At 33.9% G+C, this 20,921-nt stretch overlaps 1 protein-coding gene across 1 annotated transcript in view; it reads right to left on the reverse strand.

Moving 5' to 3' along the window:
* APPBP2 (amyloid beta precursor protein binding protein 2) overlaps positions 1–20,921 on the reverse strand; it is a 44,249-nt gene that overhangs the window by 5,006 nt on the left and 18,322 nt on the right. The window contains exons 3-12 of the mRNA XM_054574850.1: positions 19,909–20,060; positions 16,380–16,503; positions 13,314–13,482; positions 10,382–10,471; positions 8,967–9,034; positions 8,781–8,886; positions 7,707–7,831; positions 5,111–5,196; positions 3,323–3,513; positions 2,016–2,181 (exon numbers count right to left, since the gene is read on the reverse strand). Coding sequence (XP_054430825.1) covers positions 2,016–2,181; positions 3,323–3,513; positions 5,111–5,196; positions 7,707–7,831; positions 8,781–8,886; positions 8,967–9,034; positions 10,382–10,471; positions 13,314–13,482; positions 16,380–16,503; positions 19,909–20,060 — 1,277 coding nt within the window. The remainder of the gene's footprint in view (positions 1–2,015; positions 2,182–3,322; positions 3,514–5,110; positions 5,197–7,706; positions 7,832–8,780; positions 8,887–8,966; positions 9,035–10,381; positions 10,472–13,313; positions 13,483–16,379; positions 16,504–19,908; positions 20,061–20,921) is intronic.

Raw genomic sequence — 20,921 nt, forward strand, 5'->3', positions numbered from 1 at the left:
CCAACATGGAGTGACACACTGAGTATATTGTTAAGTTAAAAAAAGCAAAGTACAAAAGTACCTATAGCATGCTATTTTTGTGTAAGAAAAGGAAAAATAAAACATTTATGCATCTGAACATTTGTGTAAAAAAGATAGACAGAAAATGTAAATGAAAAATAAGATCAGTTACCTAAAGGGGATGGGTGAGGAGTGGTTGGGAAAAGAATTGGGGAAATCACACATCTATGAACATAACTTTCTAGTTCTAACTTTAAGAACATTAATAGTTCACATACTAAAAACAAAACAAAAAAACAAAAAAAAGTAAATACGGTTGGAGGAAATGTTATACAAACATAAACAAATGAACCTAATTATGTTTCAAATGAATAACTACTCTGTCCAGATGGGGTGGAGAAGAGTAATAACCCAAGTAAATTCTGAAGTATTCTGAGTATATACCTTCAGGCTAAAGACAAAGAAAACTATAAACAAAGACTGGACTCTATGTAGTAGATTTGTTTTTCATAGTACTATAGATTAACAATTCTAAAAACTACTTTATTTTAGGGTTGAACACGTCAAAATATTATGGATAATGGGGAATCCACATATACAGAGATACATGATAGACAAAGGTAGCACAGCAGAGGGGAAAGGATAGTCTTTTGAAAAAAAAAATTGTATATCCACATAGGGGAATAAAAAGAAAAAAGGAAAAAATCTGATCCCCACCTCACATCATAAACAAAAATCAATTGCAGGAATGTAGAATAAAGTTTACAGAAAGTAATCTTTTAAAAGAATATCTTCATGACTTTGGGGTAGGAAAAGATTTTTTTTTAATGTACTTTTTGTTCCCACTCAAGGACATTTTTTTCATTGCCTTTAGAGAGAGGGGAAGAGGGTGGGGAGAGGGAGAGTGGGAGAGAAAACCACTGATGAGAGAGAGAAACATTGACTGGTTGCCCTCCTGGGCTCCAAATGGGAATTGAACTAGTGACCTTTTGGTCTATGGGATATGCTCCATCCAAATGAGCCACACTAAGCCAGGGTTGGAAAAGATTTCTTGAACAGGATACAAAAGTGCTAATCATAAAAGAGAAGACCAATATATTACATTACATTAAAATATAGAACTTCAGTGGACTGAGTGCCGGCCTGCTGACCCAGAGGTCGCCAGTAATTCCTGGTCAGGGCACATGCCTGGGTTATGTGCTTGGTCCCCAGTTGGGGGCAAGTGAGAGGCAACCAATCGATGTTTCTCTTACATAGTGATGTTTCTCTTCCTCTCTTTCTCCCCCCTTTCCCTTTGCTCTAAAAATACGTAAAATCTTAAAATACAGAACTTGTTTTTTGAAAGGCACCATTATAAAAAACAAGAGATAAAGTGAGAGTTACACATACAACCAAGAAGGGCTTGTTATATCCATATAATATTAAAGACTTCTATAAACCAGTATGAAAATGACAGACAATTCAATATAAAAATGGGGAAGTGTTTTAACAGGTACAATGTTAAATGATGATCACAGTATCTAACTTTGTGATATGTAAGTCTGAACTGCAAACAATCCAAATGTCCTGAATATTCATTAACAGTAGAATGGATAAACAATACTGTGCTCAGTCAATATTATAGCACTGAAAATAATAGTAAATAACAGTAAGCAATAGTTATCTGGAACAAAGATGATTTTCATAATTCATGTTCACCAAAAGAAACCAGACATAAAACAGGTAAACTTGATCTATGATGTGAAATCCAGGAAAATGGAGGGAATAGTATTTACATAAATAGTTTAAAATAACTACTTTTGCTAATACTTGGCTCTGCATCATAGTAATTCATACTGGTTTCAACATCAATAAATCGCGTTTAGCAAAATGTTTCAGATGTTTTTTGGGTGGTTCCTAGAAATACTGGGCAGCTCTGAACTCATTTAAGTCTTGGCAATAACATTTTCTCTGTACAACCTATAAAACATGTTGACCTCTAATCAACTGACGAAGAAAATTTTAAAATAACATACCAATTGCTATAGATCGCAAATAAAGTTTCTCAGCATTTTCATACTGATTCATGTCATAATTATATAAAGAAGCCAGATGTCCCACTGAGAGGGCTACTTCATAATCTTCTTGACCAAGAAGCTGCTCTTTAATCTGAATTGCTTTGATGTGCATTTCTTCAGCTTCCTGAAAAAAAATCATTAAGCCATATGAACCACTAGATTGTACTTTTTCTTATGTCAACAATTCTTACCCAATGGGCTAGCTTTTTCTAAATGCCAAAGACATGTTACAGATGGCATAAGGTAAAAAGATCAGAGAATATACCATGCTATTCCAAAAGTCACTCATGGGAAGCATCGCTGGTTTTGGGAAGCTATGTATATAACCTGATGACAGCAATAGTGTGTTAGGCTAAAAATGACAAGAGGAAAACTTGACCTGATAATAAAAAGTTGTTAGAAGAAATTAACTTTAAAACATTCTAAAATGAAAATTATTTCTTTCAGTTAACATACTTTAAAATTTAACCTCATGAAACGTCAAACTCCATACTATAGTATGTTAATTTATACAAAAAAGTATACCCTCTATTTTTCTGAGTTCTGGCAATTTTTATTCTGACAAACTAAATTCAGATTGAGATATAAGTATATTGAATTTCAGGTAAAAGTAAATGTTTTAGGCAGCTTTTCTCATTTTTTCCTTATTGTGACTTTTTCTCATTCTTTCTTTATTGTGACTCTAAAATGGACATTACTAAATATTTATAACCCAAAATTCATTAAAAATGCTTTTTAGAGAGAGAAAGCGGGGAAACAGAGAAAGAAACATCAGTGTGTTGGTCCACTTAGTCGTTGGTTGATTCTTGTATGTGCCCTAACCAGGGATTCAACCCACAACTTTAGTATTTTGGGATGATGCTCTAACCAACTGAGCTACTCTGGAAGGGCCCAAAATTCTAAAAGGGAACTGAATTCAGTGAATATTTATCACTGTGATTAATAATACTTGCAATATCTGACATTTCTTGCATGCTCATTATGTGCCAGGCATTCTGCCACATGCTATACTTAACCTCAGAGCTATGTTTTAGGTCTAACAAGCCTTTATGGTTTGCTATATTTCTTATTTTTCCGTGGTCTGGATTTTTGAAATTTATTTATATTTTAACTATATTGCTTTATACTAGATATTTTCTCAATTTTTTTAAAATGAAATACGGTAGGAGTAAAATAAAAGTACACTGAAGACATATTATTTAAGATTATACTTTAGTACTTAAGATTATTTAGAGAAAGAAAAATACAGGAAAACATGTTTCTACCTTAAATTTTCTCATTGACTGATAAAGTCTTCCAAGGTTTCCATAGTGTTTTGCAGTTTGTACATTAAATTCCCCAAAAGCTTTTTTAGCTAGTTGGAGTGAAGATAGGTGCAAATCATGAGCTTCTTGAAGCAGCCTCTGTTCAGTTTCTTTATTATGACAGTCAATTGCAATCTCCTCTAAAATAAGTGCTGAATAAGAAAGCAACAAAATTAGTGCACTTCAAAACTACCTATAAAAGCTATTCTAAACATATAATTTAAAATTAAATTCTATAAATGTTCACTGTATATACTTATATGTGGATAAAGTTTAAAAATGGTAAAGAAAGTATTCCATTTTACTGGGGGGGAACCCCTTTGGAGGAGGTCATTTTATTTTGCACTGTATAATGAATTTCATATTTAAGAAAAACAATAGTATACATTAAGTTCTTTTATAGAATTAGCTTATATTGTACTAGGCTTACATACTGCCCTTGTGAATTTGCTTTTTAACGCAAAATAAAAAAGGAAAAGGCAAAAAATTTAAAGTTATGAAACTGTGTCAAGGAGAACCTAATCATAGTTGAAAATTTTGAAACTACACTTTTATAAAATATAACCTTTAACCAAATACAACTAAAGGAACTGGTTTCCTCCTATGCACTTCACCAACCAAATCAGGAAAGAAGATTTCAATTTCAAAGTCATGTTCAAGGTTTTCAAATTTCACTTAAAGTCTTAAAAAGTCTTTTACCAGGTAATTTTATTTCTAGGAAAATTGCCTATGTGCACAAAAGTAAAAGGGATTCAGTTCACTGAAGCAATTTTGAAGAACAAAAGGTTAAAAGCAATATAAAGGGCCAAAAGCAGAGGAAAGGTTACAAATATTAGAAAAAAGGATATATACCTACACGGACTGATACCGGAAAATGTTCATAATATGTTAAGTGAAAAAAGCAGATTATAAAACTAAGAAAAAAAAAAAGTATTCATTTATTTCAGTATTTAAAGAAGAAAAAGTCTAAAAAAATTTCACCAAAATGTTGATTCTGGTCTGATGGGATTTAGGGTGGCTTAATTTATTTTCTTCTCTTTAATTTTTGATATTGATCATGCATCACTTGTGTAACTTTAAAAATACAAACTGAGCAGAGGGAAAATATCCAGTTCCAGAATTAAGGTAAAATTTATCCAACATGCATTGAGTTACCACATGGGTGACCCAATTATGTTAGCAATATAAAAGCCCTGAATGAAAGGGGCTTGGTAGTGATTATATAAAAAGTTTAAATAAAAGAGAAAGTGGTATTTGTTAAGAATCCTACAACATTAAAGATATCGTGACATGCAGCTGAGTTTCAGAATCCTGCCCTATAAAGCTGAAGGTATGTGAAAAGCCCATCTTCAGTTTGTTATCCATGTTACTGTGCAATAATCAGTTGTGTTATATATGAATGAATGCATGTAAATGAAGGAAGGGAGGGAGGGTGATAGACATTCTCACTTATTAACAATGTTATATGTGAGAAGCAAACAACCTTTCACTATGAACAACTGGAAATTCTTACATAGAGTTGCAGGTAAGTATTTTAAATGAGTGAACTGGCCATTTAATATGTAGATACAGTCTAATCTTAAGCACTACCCCTGCAGAAATAAGCAAATCCCCCTATTTTATATATCATCAATTAAAAAAAATCACAGACATCTATTACAATTGATAGCTAAAGAAATCTAAAAATACATCTATAGATATAGATATATAAATACAGATATACATTGGAGACTAAATTACAAAGGGTACCTTTCACCCTCTTTGAAGAAGCCAAAAGAAGATGATCTTCAGGTAGGATGTGGGTAATGATACCAATAGCTCTTTCTGCATGAAATCTGTAATACAGATAGATATATTCTGGCATTTCTTTTTTTCCCCCAACTCTTCCCTCTCAGGTCGCCTTACCTCCCTCCCTCCAACACTGAGTCATCAAAATTAAACCTTCAGCCCATCATTTGGACAGAAATGAGCAATACAAACAGAAATTTTCTGATATTTCTTTTTAGCTACAGTGATTTATATTATAATACTAACAATTTCTGAAACTACCTGTAGTAAAAGAAAATTTTTTGTTTAAATTTCCATCTGCTTGTGAGCAGAACATTTAGCATCCCATGTATCCTCAGAATACACTGTGAAATCATTACAGCTTACAAGGTTCAAAAAGATCTTTTACTGGGTTACCTCTCTAATCTCATCATCTACCATTTTCAAAACCAATCCTATCATCCCCCTCCAGTCACACAGGCCTCGTGGTTTTCCAAATATGCAAATCACGCTCTTCCTTAGGACTCATACACTTGATTTACTGTCTCTTTGAAATGCTCCTCCCCTGAATATCCAAATGGCTCACTCTTCACTGAAAAGCCTTTCTAGACCAATCTATACAAAAGGCCCTAAAAAATCTACCATCACTCTCTAAACTCTTAGCTTACTTTATTTTTCCTGGCATGCATGCTCATTTGATATATTTGGTTATTTGTTTATGGCCTATCTCACCAAACAGAAGGCAAGCTATTTGTCTATCCTATCTGCCAGTTCCTTTAAAAAAAAAAACTGCCTTCTGTCTCCAAGTAATTACTTTTTCATTACATTAGATGTCTTCTAATTCATTGTCTGTTTGTGTTTAATCTGCTGTTTAACGTGTCTAATGAATTTTAAAGTCAATTACTATTTTCTAAATCTAGCCATTATATTTTTTACAACAGCTCTTTTATTAAGATGTTAATTCATACCACACAATTCACCTATCTGAAGTGTACAGTTTAATGGTTTTTAGTATATTCACAGAATTGTATATCCATACCATAATCAATTTCAGGATAGTTTCATCACCTGAAAAAAGAAACCTTGTGCCCATTAGCAGTCACCCCACATTTTCCTCCAACTCCCTAGTCCTAGGCAACCAACCACCCTTTTCTTCTGTCTCTATGGATCTGCCTATTCTGGATATTTCATATAAATATAATCATACATATATTGTCCCTTATGACTGGCTTCTTTTGCTAAGGACAATGTTTTCAAAGTTTATCCATTCTGTAGCATGTATCAGATGTTTTGTTTTTCAATCTGCCTTTTTTTCTTTATTTTCCCTTCAAAATATTACTGATTCCTTCTTTTATATCAGGATCAGTAATTGTTTTCTGTAAAGGGCCAGATAGTGAGTACTTTAGGTTGTGTGGGTCATACACTCTGTCCCAACTACTCAACTCTACAGTTGCAGTGTGAAAGCAGCCAGACAATACATGAGCAAAGGGAGCAGTGCTATGTTCCAATAAAACTATTTTGCCTGCAGGCCACAGTTTAGCAACCCATCTGTATCCTTCATCATTTAAGAATACTTAATTACAGTGGCAACCAGAAAGTTCTGCCAAGTGATATCCTTAGGGTACCAATCTTGTTCATTATGCCTGCTAACGCTCACTTACAAGGAAATGTTTCCTTACTTATTTTTAGTTTTTTAAAATGGTGAGTTCATCTTAGGATCTATGATCTATGGGAAGTCTATACGATTTGGGTTGAGGGTTAATTATTTCCAAGCATTTTACGAGAACTAAAAGGCATCCTACAAGAACTAGTAGTGTCAAAGTAATTTTCAATGTTATTCTCAATTTGGGGTTCCTGCAGGCATGATGCTCAAACACAAGAGTGCTACAGATCTGCAGTCATAAATTTTCCAATGAGGAATTTATGACAAGTTTCCTGTCATCTATCTTGCCTGTAGGCAAATATTTTCCCCCTAGTCTACCCTTTCCCTGAGGGTGTAGCCTTGATCCTGACTGCATGTGAGCGATGCAGTTCTAACTCAGCTTCCTGTGGGCTCCATGCTTTGTCTCTTAAACCCAGGATTGTTGCTGAACCAACATTAAACTTGTAAGCTTTCTCATTACCCCAGAGCAGTTATACCATAGTTTAGATTTTAGTCCTTTATTGGCCCTTGGGAATTTCTTCTTTCTTTTGCAAGCTTGGTTATGCATTTTAAAAGATAATTATTTTACTCAGTATTTCTGTGTGTTTTGAGCAAGAAGTTTTTATGTTAAGTGTGCCATTTATTCAGAGTACTAAAGTATTACTCAAAGAAAAATTATTGAAGGAAATATTCAAAAAGTTAAGTCATATCCTGTATGAAGATATACAAGTCTCAATATTAAACCACAAACCTTAAACAGCTTATAAATTGGTATGCTTTTAAAATATGTCAGAAACATTTTAGACATCACATTAAAACTCCAGGAAAACAAATTTAATCCATGAAGTACATTAAATACTATTTCAGTAGGAAAAACAAAACAAAAACAATAGTAACACCATTTAATCCCTCACTGAAAATGGACATGGAACTTACAGTGCATTGTCAAATTTTCCAGAGCTATACTGGTGAACGTAAGAAGAATAAGCCAAGTCTTCATGAGCTGTTGCTACGTGGATATTTTTGCCACCAAACACTGACTGCCGAATGTCAAGAGCTGCCTGAAAGAGTCATCAATATAATTGATAATACTATAAATCTTCAGAAACCACTACCCAGTTAAATTAAGCATTTTAGTAATTCAAATATATATTCTATATACTTAATCCCATCAGTTTTGAAGAAAAGGCCTCCTGTACTTAAATCCCAATAGAACATAAAAATTACCTATAAGGCTTGATTTTATGAAGACTGAGTCTGACTTAAAAGGCAATGGCTTAGTAAGAAAAACCATTCACATGTCTTGAGAATCACATCAGTGTTTTTCGCTGTGTCCTTCTTCAGAAGTGAACTATGAAATCAAGGATACCTTGTCCAGAGTGATGGCATAACACATCATTTACCTGAGAATGACTAAGGTAAGGCCTAAAATAACTGCTGTTGACCTTCTTTGCTATTACAAAGACAACTATAACGACTTGCACTAAATCAACAACAAAGACAAGCCATCATCTGGGCAAATGAAAATGGAAGAGTATTGTTGATTATGAGCCCACAACTAAACAACTCTTTTCCTGGATGATTCATTTTAATTCCTAAAATATTAACTTTTATGCTTTGTAGATATTACTTAGTAATATCTAAAATAATGGTATGCCACATATGAGGAGGTGCTTAGAAAGTTACTTTAAAAATGATTTTTAGAAAGGGCGGGGAGAAAGTGGGGGGGGAGGGGGGGGAGAAAGAGAGAGATAGAGAGACAGACAGACAGACAGACAGACACACTCATTTGTTGTTCCACTTCATGCATTCATTGGTTGGTTCTTGTATGTTCCCTGACTGGGGATCGAACCTACAACCATGGTGTACTCGGGTGATGCTCTAACCAACTGAGCAACCTGGCCAGGGCAGGAAATTATTTTTTGAGAGTAGTTTATGTACTGCAAACAAGAACAGGTCAGCAAAACAATTTAGGTTGAAAGAAAAAAAAGAGTGTAACTATTAACATACCTGATATATTGCAACAGACTGACAGATATTATCTACATTGAGTAAGTAGAACCCATAGTCTAGCAGTGTATCAGAATACTTTGGGTGTTTGGATCCAAAATGATCCCTATAAAAAGATACAAAACTATTAGGATATAAAGTAGAGACAGATGTTTCGAAATGGTATTTTTAATAACAATCACCTACCGTGCCAAATACACTGCATGTTTAATTAATTGTTCTGCCTTCTTAAATTCACGTTTTACAACACAAGCCTAAAGATAAAGTGAAAAATTATTAAATACCTTTCAGTGTTAAAATAAGTATAGCTGATATATTTGAACTATAATTGGTCAAAAAGAAAAAAAGCATCTTCAAACTAAGTAGAAAGCGTTGTATTTGTAATTCTTTCTTTCCAACTTGAAAATTATATTTTAAACAGATCTGTATATATCCTGGGAAATTATAAAGCTTACAATTTTGACAGCCATGCCCAATACAAAGCTGTTATAACAGTTATCCTACGAAGTTGGTATACTCCCATCCTTCTACATTATTAAAATACAATGGTGGGGGGAGGACCCACCGTGTTATTTTCTAAGGTACTTATATTTATTTTCCAGTTTTAGAGTGGCTTACAACTATCCTGTAATTTTCATCTAACAATTTTTAAATGGACAGAATTTTGAGTTTTCCTCTTCTTAAAATACTTTGATTCATGAGAAGAGCCAGTAGTTTCTAAATACAATTTGCATATAGAAACAGAAATCTTACACATGTATTCAGTTGTCTTTATATTAAATGCATTTTAATGTTTTCAATTAATTAAAAACATTAATATTCTTCTTCTAGCTCTGATAACCTGAATACTTAGCTATTTATTTGCTCTTAAATGACTTAAATAAATTCCACAAAAATCTTAGGCTCTTCTAAAATTTTAGAATCTTTCTTCTAACTGAAATTTCCATAAGTGAAACTAACCAAAATGGAATATTAAAAACTGAAAAGCCTCTGGGTATAAAGAGTATATCTGAAATGTACTCAATGCTTTTAAAGCTTCAGTGCACCAAAGCAGCAATTTTTAAATATTACTAACTGGCCTCCAAGTTAAAAATTTATTTACAGGATAAAAAGAAACTACAGGAAAAAAAATCAAATAAGTATTGCCCACCAGGTCAAATACAGGAAGCTGTCATACTGTAAGACTGCAATATTTTGACCAAAAGATTTAATATAAGGTTATCTTTTAGGAGAAAAGTGACCAAAGCCCATACGACTATGGCATAAGGAATTCAGATTGTTGTAAAGGTTTAAGGAAAAGAAAAACAAATCCAGGCAGAATAGCATCAAAACACTATTTTCATTTGTACTTCATAGAGATAAATGAATTATGAAAATGAAAATTTTCAAAGGTTTTCTGGGTATAATAAAATTAACTAAAGACTATAGGTATGACAGTTTTAGAAATCTGGTTTTTCAAACTGAGAATAGAAACTTAGAAAATAGGCCTTTCTGTCCACAGACTATGTGATACCTAATTTGTTATATAATAGGTCAATTAAAACAAATTTAAAGCTTGCTCAATCCTAGAAATAATTTAATAATTTTAACATTATACTCACCTTAGAAGCTTGTCTTAAAACATCTACCACAACTTTGACTGGTAAGCCCGCTGTGATTTCTTTCATTGCCTCAATGCACCATTTGTATGCCTAAAAATATGTACATAAACAGAAGAGCAAAAACTGTGATAAATCAAAATGATTATGTCTAATGAAATAATTGTGAATTTTTCCTGCAAGCTTTCAAGGACTTGAATAAAAACACACAGGAAATATTTACACTGAAAATTTTATAAGGCTAAGTTTACTTGAAAGTATATTACATTTTTCTTTGGATATGTGGCACATACTTGGAAAGTCAGAGCCATGTTTTCTTCTCTCTTGCCCAGAAACCTTTGCATGCACTGTTCCCTCCGTCTTAAAATACACTCCTCCTCCCTCCAACCTCTTAACCCATCAGCCCAGGTTTCAGTCCTAGACTAGGATTCCTGTACTTTCCTTCCCTCTACTGTAATGCTTACTGTTTTATATCTCAATTCCCTGTTGAGTGATTCCTTTGTGCCAGCTATTGGTCCAAGCATTTCATGTGCACTGACACATAACTGACACAACAGCCCTATGATATATGTAATATTACTATGGAAAACTGAGGTGCAGAGAGGTTAAGTGCCAGGCAGTGTGTTAGCATCTAGGTATCTAGAGGAGAACAAAACATAAAATGATCCTTCTCTCCTAGTACTTAGTGGGAAAGAGGGGAAGCAAGTAAAACAAATTACTTTGGGTAGTTAAGAACAGCTTCGAAGAAACAAAAAAATATCACAAAGATATTGCAAGGAATGGGGGGAAGACAAACTATAAAGTATTAGAAAGGAACATTGGTTTTCCTCTGCAAGCTTTCTTTTTTTCCAAAGAAAGAAGCAATTCCATCTATTCAGAAGCAATTTTGATGAAAATAAAATATACGTGATTTAGGCAAAAGAACAAAAAACAAAAAAAACCTGGTTTATAAGATAGTGCCTAAGTTGGTTTTGTTCCAGAATAATGAAGTAAAAACTTTAGAAGTGTGGTAGACCGTAACACTGATTTAAAATATTTACTGCCCCTCATTGGCGAAGGATATACAACACTTTCCTTCCACGATAAAGACAAAAGTGGTCATGTGATTTCCTTTGGCCAGTTAAAATATCAGCAGAAGTGAAATGTGCCATTTCTGGGAGAAAGTTCTAAAAGCCAGTATTATAGCCCCATGATGTTTTGCTTTTGTTTTTGTTTTTTTTTGCCTCTGCAAAAAAACACAAATGTTCTAGATAGAAACTGCTTCACCACATGGGGTTTTGATCAAAGTGTAGATAACAATGTTAAGCAGAGCCACAGAGATCCTCAAGACAGGCTGTAGTACGGCATAAAATAAACTTTCACTGTTTCAAGCCACCACTATTTTGGGGTTGATATTATCTCAGCAGAGCCTAGCCCACACTAACTAGTATCAGAATATGCTGATAATTCATCAAACTAGATCCTCAAGATTTCTGTACTGTTCTACAGATATAACTGACAAATTTATTTATATTTAAAAGAATAAACTATCAAAATTATCCAAGAAACATCTATAAACATTGCTCATGAATGTGCTGAGAGTTGCAAGCACCATGTATAAACCCCAATCCAAATGTCAAAGTAACTGTCAATTAAATAGTAACTGCCTAATAAAGAAAGTGGAAACTGGTAAATAAAAGGCACTTTGTTCCATTGAACACACTGGTGGGTCTGGCTACATTAAGATAGGCCTGGGGCTGAGTATGAGAGTAAAGAAATGGCAAGATTTGAATCCCTCTGTGTAACAGAAAAATGAGTGCAGACCTCTAGAGGGCAATATGAAAAACGAGGATGACAACAAATGATGAAAGAAAACACCAGAGATGGCTGAGCTCCTATGTAGAGATATAAAGACCGTGGGGCACCTGGAGAGCTTTTAAGACAGGTATTTCTAATACTCAAACAGTTGTTGTTTACCTCACTCTCATTTCCAGTAAATTAGGCTAGTCACACAAAGGCCTTCTCTGAATGGAGTTCTTTGTTTTTGGTGTATGAATATCATAGAAAGGGTACAAGTTCTATATCTGGGTTGATAAGCTATGAAATGGACACTGCACACAAAGGGCAACAAAACAATCCATCAACAAGACTAATTGAGCAGTTATAGTTCAGCATCAAAAATAATTAGAACATAAACTTCCTAAAAAATTGCAGGCATGCTAAGAAGGACTTAAGATTTTTATAAATGGGTTCAATGCTTTCTCATACAGATAATGAAAGCAAGATGAGCATCGGAGTTGCATAATATCACTTTATAATTATTTTAGACTTGTCTAGTTTCCCTTTTAATGGAAACTTTCCTTTAAATATGGTATATTTTTATTAATGCAAAAATCAAGATACAATAATTTTAAAATATGAAAGCCAAATGACAGCTGGCTGACAGTATGAAATAATTATGATATTCTTCTATAAAGTAACCAAGTAAACACATAAATCATTTCTTAACTATGTATTCATTACTGAAGCATTAATTTAGCAGTCTAAAGCCAGGAATGAAGCTCTTTTTCCCATAAGGCAAAAGAAGGGGCAAAACAATATAATAAAGTATAAATAAAATCTAGCTTCTCCTTGAAATGAATGCTTTCGAATTATGAGAGTTCACCCAGAGCTACATATCCAATAAAAAGTATCTATTAAGGGTTTATTTAGCAGACCATGTCCATGAAAATAATTTAGGCAGAAACACATTTGGTCAAATGAAAAACAAAACCAAAAATCCATGTCACAGAATATATCTTTGCTTGATTTTAAATATTCAATTCAAACATGTACTGCTTTGAGTAAACCTAACAAGTGAAAATGAGATCTACTAAAACAATATGGGAGTATATGATTTATCCTGTGTTTTATAAAAACTTATTGGTCACAATGAAATGCACTTCAAAATACTCACCTCATCATAGTGACTCTTTGCAAACAGGAGTGCACACAATTCTCCATAGAGCGCAGCTTTGTTTGCTTGCTGGCCATGTTTTGAGAGTTTATCCATATATGTCTGAGCTAACTTAAATGTTTCCTCACCCAAATGATATTTGCAGTTTCCATTTCGCACATGAAGTAACCTATAAAAACACAAATAACATTCCTCTATTTTTAGTATTTTCAGCATGGTTGACCTGATAACCTCTTACAGATCATTATGCAGCACACAGATGAGTTAAGGTAACTAGGCAGAAGAAATAAGGTGGCCCTGGAAAAGAACTGTCTGGGCCAAACTGGGGTCGCCTATAGTGCATATGAAGTACATGCTCTTTCCAGAAAGGTATCCAAGATTAATCTCATCCAACTTTGATTTATCTTCTCTAAATATTCTGTATACACTGTGTACTGAGCATGTACTACACATCTAGCTACATCTAACACTTAACTCTGTGTTCCAAATCCAAAAGTAATGCAGTCTCACTGTAAAAAATTTCTAAGAGCAAAGAAAACAAAAATCAACATGAAATACTATTACCTACCATTACTTTTCATTCTTTTTTTCTAATATATTTGTGCAACATTTGATCAGTTACTACTCATTTCATGTTCCTTCATAAAATCTCATTTTTGCTTATCTTTCTGGTAAGATAAGTTCATAAAAAAGTGGCATTGTCACATTTCCCTCATAACCTTTACCTCTACTGTAGAAAAGTACACAGTTCTTTACATAAAGTAACTGTAAAACTACACTATCTAATGCTATGCAAGAGTAGTGAAACACTTTAGGTGTAGAGAGCAATAGCAGACATATAAGACAGGAGAGTAATGTTAGGACTGGACATGTATTTATGTTTCTAATTATAATGCCAGCTAGAACATTCTGTCCATGTCTTATGCCAATATAATTTTCTGAAAATCCTCAGACCTGAAAAAACACACCATTAAAAAAAAAAAAAAAAGTCTCAGCCAGGTAGCTCAGTTGGTTACAGTGCCATCCTAATATGCCAAGGTTGCAGATTTGATACCCAGTCAGGGCATATATAAAAACTGACCAATGAATGCATTAAAAAAAAAATCTGTCTCTCTCTAAAATCAACAAAATGCCCAAGTACAGAGAGGTCAGAAAGCATTCTTCAGTAGTATTAAAAAACCAGATACTTATATTAATAGATCAATGACCAGGATTAAGCAGCATTCTAAAAGAATTCATAGGCATGGACAACAGGGTGGTGACTACTGGGGGCAGGGAAGGAGGTATAAGGGCATTAAATGGTAACGGAAAAAACTTAATAAAGATTATATATTAAAAAAAGGAAACATTCTAACAATCTTTATTCTCTATCAATCTTTTGTACTGTCAGAAAAAAGTCACTTCAAATGAACCAGAACTATTCAATAAAGTATTAAATATTACACCATGTCAGCAGTGTACTCTCCTCATACCATACAGTTATCTACTTTTAGAAAAGACTAGAACACTCAAGAAAAATAATATACTAAGGCCAATCAAAAATTCTGAATGGAACATCCTTCATTCATAGTATCAAATTCCAACTTAAAAAGCAAAAGAAAATGTAACAACTTACCAGGCTATACTTGAATAATGCATTGTTAAATTTATATTTTTAAGCAAAAGCATAAAACTAGAAAACTGTATGTTCTGATACACAAATTTCATGCTAAAGTTAAGTGCACTCATACAGAATAAAGAGACAATGTCACTTTAACTGCCAAATTGCTGATCTTATGATTAAAGTTTATAGTGGCCTCCATCACAATAGAAACCATATACAGGAAAATAGAACTGAAATCCAGTAACAGATTACAGGAAAGAAAAAATATATAAATGATAATGGAAAAATACAATAAAAAATTTTTAAAAAGAACAACTATGGTAGCTCAGATAGTAAAGTTTTGAGACTCTGAGAGTCAGGTATTGACTGAGCATCAATTATGTGCCAGTCATTTTTCCAGCGGCAAGGGATTTAGTGGTAAGAGAGAGAGAATCCATAATCATAAAAAGCTTCATTCTAGAGGGGAGATACGTGTTAGGACAGACCAACAAGCTCTAAGACACCAATATGATTATTATTCAATATTCAATAAAAATGGATGACTATAAAATATTCAGTAAACTGACCCGACTTTAGGTAACTTAGGAAGGAAAATTTCTATGATTTTTAAAAAGTTTATCTTGATTTCCCTTAAATGTTTTTTTTTTTTTTTTTAAAGATTTTATTTTTTATTTTTAGACTGAGGAGAAGGGAGGGAGAAAGAGAGGGAGAGAAACATCAATGTGTGGTTGCCTCTTGCGTGCCCCCTACTGGGGACCTGGCACGTGCCCTGACTAGGAATCAAACCAGTGACCCTGTGGTTCACAGGCTGGCACTCAATGCACTGAGCCACACCAGTCAGGGCTCATTTCCTTTTAGTTTTATCTTTAAAAAATTATTTTGAAGAAAAGTCAAATCAAATTGTGGAACAGAATTAAAATTTGTAAGAAAATAGCTAAAATTAAATGTTACAATGTGCAGAAAAAATTAGGACAGTAAGAGCATAGTTATTTTACTTTTATTGTGCCTTCCTTTAAAAAGAGGTACATTTTTGAAGAAAACATTTATAAGTTAAACATTAACCTTGTTATATATGATAAAAGAAGTATATACAGAGCAGGGGTTAGAAAAATAGTAACACCCAAGAGAAAAGGGTATTTCTTTTCCTAGTATCCAATGCCTACCACAGTTCCTGGTATATACTAGACATTAATAAATATTTGTTGAATGAATGAACAAGCAAGTTCTCTAACAAAGCAAAACTATTAATATACAGAGTCTGGTTCATAATACTCAAATCTAAGCTAACTGTAGCAAGTAAACTATATTTTAGAGATGAGAGACAGAAGGCCAGACTGGTGACACTCTGACATACAAACATCACCTCGGAGCTTGATTCAAATGTGGACATATGGTGTAAGAGCTGAAAGCATAAAAGCCGTTTATCATTATAGCATGTAGTTGTAGGATCTGTTCCAACTTACCTCACACAACATTCTACTGCACGAAACCAATGAAGCATCTCATCATGTAGAGTACACAACTGAAGGCAAGACAGAAAAACTTTCTCAGCATCACTGTACCAGCCTGCATCGGAAAGAAAGCCACCTAAAGGACAAGAAAAACCAGTAACTTTAGATAATTTAATAAATCACTTGAAGCTGAAGTGACATATTTATAATAAATAGTATCTAAACTAGAAAACCGCATAATATTAAAGTCCTGTTTAGCCCAAAACAAAGATATAAACTGTGAAATTAAAATCTTTTTTCAAACTAAAGGAAATAGATCAAAATTGAGACCTTGAATAAGGAGTCAAGAATATTAACCCTCTAGGAATACTCCATGGCCTAACAGTTGACATTTTTCAGTTAATTAGCCACTATATTCTAATAATTTTGATATTTTACCTTGTAGGCTAAACACAACTTTTCAATCTCTCCATACCCAATCCCAAAATAGATAAAGGAATCTGAATAAACTTAATCTGCTTAGTATAGGAGTAGCGCAACACTGAGAAACACAATCGTAAGAGATGATGATGCCTGCTCATTTTTTTTTTTTTTTTGCAAGTAATTAAATTACTATCCTGCAATAGAACTGGTCATCATCTACTTAGGATATTGTCCATCTTTTTAGCGCCTCAAAGATAATTTACTATATTTTAAATAGTGTCAATAGTCTTAACAATTGTCAACACTATATGAGTCAAGAAAATACTGTATTTTGCTTATTTCCATGCTGTGATGTTTAACTAAATCTACATGTAATAAAACAAATATCTTTTTTAGATTTATTCAATTTTCGGGGGTGGGGGGAAGAGACAGACAGAGACACACGTTGATCAGCTGCTCCTTGCATACCCCCAACTTGGGGACCCGGCCCGCAACCCACACATATGCCCTGACTAGGAATTGAACCAGTGACCTTTTGGTTCATGGGCTGGTGCTCAATCCACTAAGCCACACGAGCCAGGGCCCAACAAATACCATTTTGATTGTAGAGAAGTATACTTTAGAACATTTTAGGGCCCTCACCAAAAGACTGGATAATATGGTTATTATACTTATTCATACTAAGCAGCCATCTACTCACCTTCCTAACATATTACAGTATAGTGTTGGTTATTAGGTTATTGTCTCTCAGCTTCAAATCAACCCTTTTAGACTGTTTTGTAACACTGGGAGTAGGACTCTGCAAACACATTTCTCCTTTGCCAGCTGGCTCGCTGTAGTCTCTGCCAAAAGGAGGCATTAGACTGGGAGGGGAGGAACAAGAGACACTCCTTCCTGTTTGCTTCCAGTTTCTGTCAGCAAAGCTCTTGCTGACAGCAAAACCCCCAGGGTAATGCTCTTTACGCTGGCAGTGGCAATTCATTCCAGTTAGCCAATTCTAGTTGTAGTTTTCTAATAATTGCAGAACTAGATTCACAGCCCTTAGATCAGAGATACCAGCTAGCTAGGTGCACTCCTTGAGGTCTAAGTTCTAGACCCATAGGCACCAGTTCTCAGAGCTCTGAGGCACCTGTAGCCTAGCAATTTTCCAGCTCTGTGAGGCACCCTCATCAAACTTCTAAATTTTAATTCCAACACCATCACTTGGTTCCCTAAGCTCTAGGTATGATAGTTAATTCTTGCAGTTGTGTCCATAAGACCCATGTGTTCCCTTTTTGTCTTTTTCAGTTCTCTAATACCTGTTTTAAAATTCTTTACATTAAATTCTATCTCTACACAACATGGACGGACCTTGAAAATACGCTAAATGAAACAAGCCAGTCACAAAATCATAAAAAACTATTTCATGAGTCCATTTATATGAACTATCTAGAACAGGTAAATTTATAGAGACAAGGCTAGAGGTGTTGGAAGGAAATGAAGAATGACTGAGAATGGGTATGGGCTTTTTTGGGGCGATGACAATGTTCTAAAACTTACTACTGTAATGTTTTCACAACTCTGTGAATATATTAAAGATCTCTGAATGGGATACTTTAAAGAGGTGAAATGCATGGTATGTGAATTTTATCTCAATAAGGCTGTTATTTAAAAAATTATCTCCATCATTGTCTACTTCTGGTATGAAGTTTTTGCACTGTTCTGGCAATTTTAACATGAAGACTGATAATATAACTGACTTTTCTAGGACTTGGTTCTTCTCCAGGATTATTTCTTCAAGCCGGCTCATTTCAATGGCCCGACTGTCGTGTTTGTAGAGGTTAACAGAAGACCTTAATGAACACCAGCCTGCCGACTTTCACTTTACTTGATACTAAATTTCTCCCACAGATTTTTACATGACCATTTAAGACTAAAGGAATGTCAATCTAAAATTCACCATGATCACATTCTATTGTTAGAGACAGTCTTTGGTCGTAATTCCATAGTTCTTTGTTGCAATTTAAATTACATGGGAGTATCAAAGGATAAATGTTGAGGGTTCTTTTTAGAAAAGAATATTCTGAAGTTCCTCCAGCAAACTGTCTATGACCACTACAAAGAATTATTCTAAGATTGAAGGAAATGACCATGAAAATTTGCTGGCGAAGAAAGCATATGTGCACTTATGTAAGAGAAAGAGAGAGAGAACACTCACATGCACACATTAATGTGAGAAGTTAAAAATGAAAGGTAGTCTTGGCGATGGAACAACCCTGTATTCTGATGTTAATGACAGCTATATGAATGTTCACATGCAAGCAACTGCACAGAAAAACACATGTACACATGTGTGCGTGATGGGGGAAAAAAAGTAAAAATTAAATAAGGTCTATAGTCTAGTTAGCAGTATTAAATTAGTGTCAACTTCCAGATTTTGATAAGTGTGTAAACCTACAATCACTTCAAAACAAAAATTGTTTAAAAAGAAAGTAAAAAAGGTAGCAACAACTTTAATAAATAACTGCCTGAAGCATTTATCTATGTAGATTTGCTGAAAACCATATAAAATATTATCCAAACATTAAAAGTGTTTTTCTATACAGATAACATCTGAAACCTCAAAATCTTTTTCCATTTATGTTGTCAGTATTCTCCTAACACCCCCATGAAGAATTTCAGAATTACTTTCATGTTAGAGACTGATAAACTGAGGCCCCAAAAGAGTTAAGTCCCATCTTATACAGCATATAGTAAGCTGGCGAAAGACTGGTGGTAGAATGACATGGTAGAAAGGTACATGGCTTGAAACCATATAGACCCAAGATTCTAAACTTAGCTCCACTACTACCTATGTGACTTGAGCAAGTCGCTTAACATTTTTTAGTCTTTTTCCTCATTTTTAAAATATTCTTAATACCAACACATTGCTGAAATGTCACGAGGATTTAGAAAGATAGCATTTAAATGCTTAGTACAGTGCTTGACACAAAAGTTAATGTTCAATAAATCACACCTAGTTTTTCTCACAACCTCCTTATGGAGACTTTGGGAATGTCCTGGGAGAATCCTGCATTGTTAGAGGGTTTAATTCTGAATGTCACAGGACAATACACTCCTCTATTTTACCATTACTTACCTAAAACAAAGCCAACCTGAATGGCTTTTTCCTTTACTGCAGCATCTGATTCTGCAATATAAGAGCACCTCCTACTGAATGAATAGGCCAAGACTGAAGCAACTTTCACACCATGATCCATCAAAGCCTGGAAACAATGATGAAGCAAATGTCTGAAAGAGAAGGAAAAGATTATTTTATAGAGGTAATGTATTTTGTTCTTTAAGAAAGAGCTAGCTTGCTTTTTAAAAATAATAGTACCATTATTTCCTAAGATGGAATAAGGCTAAAGGCATCCTGTCTTATGAATTATGAGGCCATAATAATTCACAATTTAGCCTAGTACCTTTACTTGGTGGACCATCCAGTGATCCTGTATGTGTAACATGATGGCAACAGAGGATAAAACGAATTTTTAATATAAGTTTTAAAAGCCAATTTGTCTTATAATACAATAATAACCCAATTTAAAAATGGGCAAGGATAAGATGAAATACTGCCATTCACAACATGTATAAATCTTGAGAATATCATGTTACATGAAGTCAAAGAGAAGAAGTCAAAAACCATGATTTTACTTATAGGTGGGACATAAAACTGAAAGAAACAAATGAACAAACAAGAAAAATCAAACAAAAAGTCATAGACACAGACAACAGTACGGTCATTACCAAAGGAAAGGGGGATGGGGACACTGCAAAGGATAAAGGGAGTCAAGAACATGGTGACGAAAGAAGATTTGACTTTGGGTGGTACACACACAATACAATATACAGATCATGTATCACAGAATCATATATTTGAAACCTATATAATTTTATTAACCAATGTCACTGCAATAAATTTAATTTTTAAAAAAATGTGCAATGTATTTGAATAGCTCTCCAAAACATACAAACGGCCAATAAGCACAAGAAAAAAATGTTCAGCATCATTAGTTCTTACGGAAAAGCAAATCAAAATTATACTGAGATACCATACCATACCTGCTAGGATGGCCATAGTAATTTTTTTAAAAAAGTAATGGCAAGGAT

The sequence above is a fragment of the Pteronotus mesoamericanus genome, unplaced genomic scaffold (genome assembly GCF_021234165.1).
Source record: "Pteronotus mesoamericanus isolate MK-2021 breed Mesoamerican mustached bat unplaced genomic scaffold, CSHL_Meso_final contig_269, whole genome shotgun sequence".
In the NCBI taxonomy this organism is placed as follows: domain Eukaryota; kingdom Metazoa; phylum Chordata; class Mammalia; order Chiroptera; family Mormoopidae; genus Pteronotus; species Pteronotus mesoamericanus.